Source organism: Palaemon carinicauda, chromosome 15 (genome assembly GCF_036898095.1).
Source record: "Palaemon carinicauda isolate YSFRI2023 chromosome 15, ASM3689809v2, whole genome shotgun sequence".
Taxonomy (NCBI): Eukaryota; Metazoa; Arthropoda; class Malacostraca; order Decapoda; family Palaemonidae; genus Palaemon; species Palaemon carinicauda.
Window position 1 is genome coordinate 40,530,663 of NC_090739.1, and position 7,858 is coordinate 40,538,520.

The 7,858-nt window shown below is 31.6% G+C and overlaps 1 protein-coding gene across 1 annotated transcript in view; it reads left to right on the forward strand.

Moving 5' to 3' along the window:
- Nucleotides 1–6,730, forward strand: part of LOC137654575 (cell adhesion molecule 2-like) — a 95,526-nt gene extending 88,796 nt beyond the window's left edge. Inside the window, exon 5 of the mRNA XM_068388323.1 lies at nucleotides 1,384–6,730. Within this exon, the coding sequence (XP_068244424.1) occupies nucleotides 1,384–1,466 (83 nt within the window). The 3' untranslated portion in view covers nucleotides 1,467–6,730. The remainder of the gene's footprint in view (nucleotides 1–1,383) is intronic.
- Nucleotides 6,731–7,858: the final 1,128 nt, after the last annotated feature.

Consider the following 7,858-nt stretch of genomic DNA (forward strand, 5'->3'; position numbering starts at 1 on the left):
AAAAGTGTCATTCGTTATAAACATCAAATGATATTGATTGATTTTGCACAAAGAACAAATAATTCTCATTTTTTAAACATTTGTTTTTAGTTCAAATAGTTAATTCCTAATAAAACATCAGGTACCGATGACAGTTGTCGTTGACATCCAAATTACCTAAATAGAAAAAAATCATTATTCAAACCTTCAATTATACATTCAATAACGTTTTAATTTTCCTAATAAATTTCTCTTATCCCTATACCTAAGGATGTCCTGAATGCTTAATAATATACCTTATTAATAATTTACTTTAACTTAGATAGTACTGCTTCTTAGGAGGGAAACAACGTTTGCTTCTACCAAGCAATAGAATGATTGAAAATGTCCATCCTATTATTAATCTACTTTGAAAGTTTGATTATTTTAACAGTCCAGAGGAGTCGTTTCATTCCTATCAAAAATTCCTTTTCCAACAGAAAAGAAATGACCACGGATTTTATGATGAAATGGCCATGTTGAAAGAACAATGAAGACTGTCTCTTTTTAGTAGTTTTAGTAGTTCAGAGATATGTCAATTGTGTAAATAATGAATGTGGTTCTCTTGCAACTGTATTTTTCCTTTTAAATTTGCTCTATTATTAATAAAAGTTACTTTGTTTTCATCATTTGTTTTTAAGTATAAGCCATTATTGAAACAGTTATACCACAAATTGAAGTAATGTTCCTTTACATGATTCTTTTCTCAAGATAATGATATACATATATATATATATATATATATATATATATATATATATATATATATATATATATAAACATACATATGTATATGTATATATACATATACATATATATATGTATATATATACATATATATACATACACACACACACACACATATATATATATATATATATATATATATATATATATATATATATATATATATATATATATATATATATATATATATATATATATATATATATATATATAACAAAGTTTGTTATATTCATGCGTTTGAATTAACTATGTTTTGATCTGTCTATTTTGTGAAATTGAAATAAAGATATGTACCTACGCATGTTGTATAAAATAGTGAGATTTTTACTGTCCAAATTCTGATACAGTGTTTCTACACCAAGTATTACCCTGATAAACTGACCTTGTTTTCAAAGGATATCTTCATATAAATGCTTGTGAAAATATGACAATTTATCGAGATAAAACTTTATGGGACACATATAATATTACAAATGGGAGACGATTTAATTGAAGGTTGCACATACGTATTATCAGAGAAGAATTCTGTTTAAGATATGACAGAGGGAACCTTATATCCATTTACTTATAGAATTTATTACCACATTTTGTAATTAGTGCTTCTTTCTTTTTTAACAGGTAGCATGAGTCCACCTCTCGTCTCTGCCACGGCAAGCATAACTCTTGCAGTTTTGGCGTGTATCCTTGGCGTCCTCAGATAAACAAGTTCTTCGTAGACTTTGTGCTGTGCATTAAGCATGTGTCACTGAAAACAACACTTTTATTCTAGTCCCCTAATCATTTCATCCTTTCCCTCTCCTTTATAAACAATTATCATTCCTTTTATGTTGTTTCCTATATCCCCTTCCTTTCCTATCTTGTCACTCCCAAGTGAACCAAACAGAAAAAAAAAAGATTAGCCTCAAGCATTTGGAGTGGAAATCTAGTGATGGGAAAAACTATAGTCAGAAAATGCTGACGAGCAAAACAAACGGTGAAAGATAAGTAGTAAATGTTGACGAAATGAGCAGCAAATATTGACGAGATAAGCAGTACACAGGGACGAGTCTAGTGGACTTACGAGCCATTTTGATTGCCCGAGGTAACCTGCTCTCTTTTTGAGACGATAATTATCACGAAGCCTTAGGCGTCGGAGGCCAAAGGAAAAATAACAAATGTGTGTGCTTTTATGAGAATAGAAACGGAGAGTGATAGTGTCTAAATGATTGCTTTGAGTTAGAAAAGAAGACTCCTAGCTTTCACACGGATTTTTGAAATGGTAATGAAAAAAGGAAATAAATAGATTGTGAGGTCATCTTTGAAATGGGAAAAAAACCCAGCTAATTTCACTGTTTAGATTAGTTCAATAAAAATGTGTTAAAATTTAAACTATGGGAAAGGTAGATGGAAGGACAAAATAAATGGCCAATGAGAAATAATCTTGGGAAATGTAAGAGGTGAAAATGGACGCCATGAATAAAATAAGCATAATGTGAGAATAGACTCGCAGTTATATGTAGTTTTATTCTTTATTATTCTCTGTATCCATTTTGTTATTATTATTATTATTATTATTATTATTATTATTATTATTATTATTATTATTATTATTATTATTATTATTATTATTTTACCTGTCGTATTATCTCCAATGTGCTTTCATTATCCAAATGCACTAAGCACTGTGTATAATAGAATCAGTATAATGATTTGATATTTGCATTATAAGAACGAAGCGTTGCTCCAAGAGAGATATTACTACAAAAATCAAGTGGTTAAAATAGACTCAAACCAAAGACACATGGGTGTAACTATTCCTGGTTTCTGAATGATATTTGAACATTGAAATTAAATTAAATAATTCGAAGAGGATAAGTGTCGATATTTAGAAATATTTCTTTTTATCTGTGACAATAATATATACGGCATTAGATGTATAAACAAGGATATTGTTCGTGCAGAAGACATTGATGATAATTGTGCTATATGATCATTAGTAATATCTATACATATACATATATATACTGTATACATATTATACATGCTTGTGTGTTGTATTCCCGCCGACAATTGCACCTTTTCTCCACCATTTATGTTTTATTATTTTTTGTTTCAAGTGAAGTTCTCATAAATTATTTATGATGGATAAACATTATAATTTACTTGACTTTTAATCGTCATACATATATAACCATTCCCATTATGGTTTCCTTAAGATTCGATATATTTGAATTTAGTTCAATGTTTTTCTTTAGGATATATTGTTTTCATCGTACACCGTGGTTCCTTGCACCATATCCTTCAGTGTCATAAATTTTAAGAGAGTACATATTAGTGAAAATTGAGTAATAATAGCAAAACAGGATATTCACTTTACCGACTGCTCGACCTGGCGCTACAGTGATAAAAAATGAATCATATAAAATGAGGAAGAAGAGGAATAAAGAAGAAAAGGCAGGAGGAAAACCGCTCTGGAAGCGCAGAAGTGATAATTAAAGCAACAGTATTTCACAAGGTAGAATACTTTCATGTTGTTAGCGAAAAAAACGTTGAACAATGCAACGCTGTACATTATATGAACATCAGTAATTAAAAACCCTAGTACTCATATATGTTTGCCTTAAACCCCAAATGGATGTTCATGTATCTGAAACAAGAGAGATAAAGGGAAAGAGGAACAGTGAAAGAAAAAAAAGAAGTGAAGTCAAAGAACTTTAATGACGTGTTTTTATTTATTTTTTTTTCTGGTGATATACGATGATCTAAGTGTATGAATGATATGTTTTATAGACTGTACATATTGCCCGTAGATACACCGAAGTACATGCCGATGTAGGTAACTCTTTGTGAGCCTGTGTATAAAATTATACTTCATTGCACCTCTGCACTCTTGTTTGTATTTGTAAGTAAGCGTGTGTGTAAGTTGATTCAAATTTTATTCTTCATTGGAGAGAGAGAGAGAGAGAGAGAGAGAGAGAGAGAGAGAGAGAGAGAGAGAGAGAGAGAGAGAGAGAGAGAGAGTGCCATTAATGTCTCCATAAGTAGATTTGGCGCAAATACAAAGTTGACCCATGGAATATAGAAGAGGAAAATCATAAATTAAAAAAAAAAAAAAAAAGGCTACTTCATAAATACCTTTATCTAGTAGACACTGCACTTCTTCAAGTCATGCGAAAAGAAACATGCCTTGCTCCTAAACATGACTGTACAGGTAAACAACAAATACACGGGGGCATTTATTACCGTTTCCCACCAATTCATTTTAGGAATTCAGTGTTAAATTTTTCTGTTTACTTTTTCTTTTTCCTTTTTTTTCTCTCTCTCTCTCTCTCTCTGCGAGGAAAGCAAAACCGTTATCAGATCGCAAAGAATGCTTGTTCGGCAGGAATTTAATCAATTGAACTCTCTTTGGTTGGAATAGCCCGCGAGAGAGAGAGAGAGAGAGAGAGAGAGAGAGAGAGAGAGAGAGAGAGAGAGAGAGAGGAGAATGGTTCGATGGGCAGACATCAAAGCCTTACTGATCCATGGTAAGTTGCTACCTCTGGGGGTTTTCTCTTTAATTTCCTTTGGTATTTACTTTCTCATTTGCAAAATGAGAGATAGAAATGTTTTATGGTGGGATTTAGTCTAGCCAGTGTCTAAATTGTTTTCAATGTATGGCGTAAATGTCATTTCATAAGAAAGAAAAAGAGATTTTTCTTTAATTCTGTGATATTCAACCTATATTCAACCCGATGGCATTTCAATATACAGTATATAGTTAAAACAATGTTATTCTCCAAATGCTATTTTCAAAGGTGGCTGTGTAATCAACACATGAATATATTCTTTTTATTATTTGATCCCAATTATAGACAAGCATTCTACACCGCCAAATAAAAATCTCCATAGATAATAATATTACAGTGTAACGTGATCCGTGGTGATACTGGAGTTTCGAAAATCTGAAATGGTCACCTTTGTTGGACATAATATGATGTAGAATTAAATTCCAATGTTTTAGAAAAAAAAAAAAAAAGATGTTTGTTATCTGTTGATATTTCTAGAGGCCTTTTTTCAAAATTTGGATTCCATTATCAAACGAAATAATTAATCAGTATTTCGTATGCTATTTTAATTTCATAGATCATACATGTATTTTTCACTTTCCCTAGTAGGTCTTATCATTGAGGAGGTAAAATGGAATAATTTTTCAAATGCTGACACTAATACTCTGATGTGTAGATAATATTGCATTTATTTAGATATTTACTTTCTTTAAAATACTTCATTTAGTTAGTACACCGCCAAACTCTTCACATCATGGCCAACAACAAACTCGGTTCCTTCTGCATGACACTTATGAAATTGAAGATAATGTAGGTGGTCTTCCAGAGAGTACATTCGGGGAGACACAATCTTACTCTATTTTTCGAGATGGTGGTCGTACGTGCGGTCGTTTTTGAGGTCGTACGAGGGATAGCAAGACAGAGAAAGGTGAAAATGACGACGAAAAGAAAATCGAAAAAAGTGAGATAGAAAGGAAGGGTGAATCGGGGTGTTATAAGGTCGGCTGGGCAGCCGGTCAGGGAGAGGGGATATAGGCTGATGGGGTTAGCAGGCGACGAAAGCGAAGAAGAAGAATCAGGGAGAGACCGTTTCATCCTTCCCAACTCAATCAAAGTTTGGTGGAGCGGCGCGAAGAGACAAAGGGTGGTGAGTGTTCATTGCCCGAGGGGTGGAGAGGATGAAGGCTTTTGACAGAGAGAGAGAGAGAGAGAGAGAGAGAGAGAGAGAGAGAGAGAGAGAGAGAGAGAGAGAGAGTAAACGTCTTAAAAGGAACATGTGGAGATGAGAAGTTAAACTGTGAATTTGTACTAGCTTGAGAGAGAGAGAGAGAGAGAGAGAGAGAGTGAGAGAGAGAGAGAGAGAGAGAGAGAGTCATTGGAAGTATATTAAGCATTTAAAACTCTTCTGAAATGTAACTAAATAATAATTTTGACAACACTAGATAACTTGAATTTACCGAAGAAAAGCTCATTGCGTTCAGGAACCAAAGATACGTATTTTAAGATATTGAAAATATCAATAAAGATAATTTTGTGATCAGTAAAAGAAATTACTTGGTAAACAAATCTGGTCATTAAACAAGGATAATCTCAGTACTCCATTTCTCGAAAAGATAATGGATCACTCTTCCAACTTAGCTAAATTGATTTCACAACATGTTACTAAGAGATATTTAGTTCATTATCATTGTACAATGCATATTCATCTGGAATCACGAAAATTATTTTTTTTGTTTTTAGATGGAGGGAACAGTTATCACCCATTTAAAAATGATTCCATTATATTGGTATATTTTACAGTCTAGTTTTAATCCCGCTATCTTACTGGGTTGCTTTCGATTTTCTACATGTAACTTTAATGAAGCTCCAAATTAACAAGTGATTTTTTCATAGTACTGTTTTTTTTATATGTATAATATCACCTCAAACGAAATTCAAGTAAATAAAACTTGAATAAAGATTTTTTTTATTATAGATCTTTTCCCTTGACAAATACATGATAGAAAAATGTCTTAAGCAAACCTAAATTACGAAATTCATCTAGACACCTTCTTCCTTCAAAAACAGGGAAATATTTTTCAGTGTTCTATTAGTAATGCAGATGAAAGTGTAAATCACTATTCCGGAGAAATTAACTCCTGTGTCAGACTTGTGTTGTGAATCAGTGAAGAGTTCTTATTGTATACTGAGAGATGCGTTTACAGAAGAACGTTTACTCAGTGATTAAGGTCTTCAGTGTCTCTCATGATTTATTGACACCGTAGACTTTGAATTCACCCTGGTCTTTAAAATGTCTCTTTTACTTTGTATTTCCACGTGGATATCTGTATAAACAGTCAAAATTTTATAAGTATCCTTTACTCTGCGAATATTATTAAGGCTGAGAATTATTAGATTATGCTTAATACGTGCATACATGCATATACATACACACACGCACACACATATATATACACACACACATATATATATATATATATATATATATATACATATACACACATATATATATATGTATATATGTATATCTATATATATATATATGTATATATAGTATATATATATATATATATATATATATATATATATATATATATATATATATATATATGTGTGTGTGTGTGTGTGTGTTTGTATATGTATATATATACTGTATAGATAATATATATATATATATATATATATATATATATATATATATATATATATATATATATATATAAAGATATGTGAAGTAAAGAGCGATTATTTGTGCTGTCCCTTTAAAATATTTACTGAATAAACTTAATAACCAATAAGAAATTAATAAGTATGTAAGTAAAAAAATTTGTAATAATTAGGCTACCAAAATAAATTACATTTGAAATAAAAGTTGACATTGTTTTATTTTGTTTTTTGCTAAAAGAGCCTTACCAGTAAAGTAAATATTAGTATAAGATATAGAAGAAAAATATAGAATTTCTTATTAATAAATGCGACTACCGCAGAATAATAATCTTCTAAGTGATTTCTCTACGACACTTCCCTCGATGAGTTTCTTTTTATTTCTTCAAATAATTCTCGCCAGAAGACAGGGAAGAAATGGGCGGGTATTTGCCGGACGGTCTCCCAAAATCCCCGAACGTGGCTATCGGCGGCCTGGCTGATGATGATGAAGTTAGTTATTAAGAGAAAAGGTGTTATTAACCGTAATTGCACGTAATAAAATGGCAGGTAATTTATTAATTTGATCAATGACTGGCTTACGCGATGGAAGTAAGACAGATCGCGTGTTAATGGAAGCTGGATTAAATTGTATTTAGAAGGAAGACTGGACTACAAGAGAGAGAGAGAGAGAGAGAGAGAGAGAGAGAGAGAGAGAGAGAGAGAGAGAGAGAGAGAGAGAGATTAAAATTTTAAACTTGTTGAAGGAATTCATATATACCTAGATCCCTCTTTCCTTTCTTTAACTCCCTGATGAGAAATATCTTCGCTATTTCAATGCTATAATTCCCCAAACATCGACCATAAGTGACTCATTAAAACAGAATGACATTAGACAAAGCATTGATTTATAGTGCAGCAAA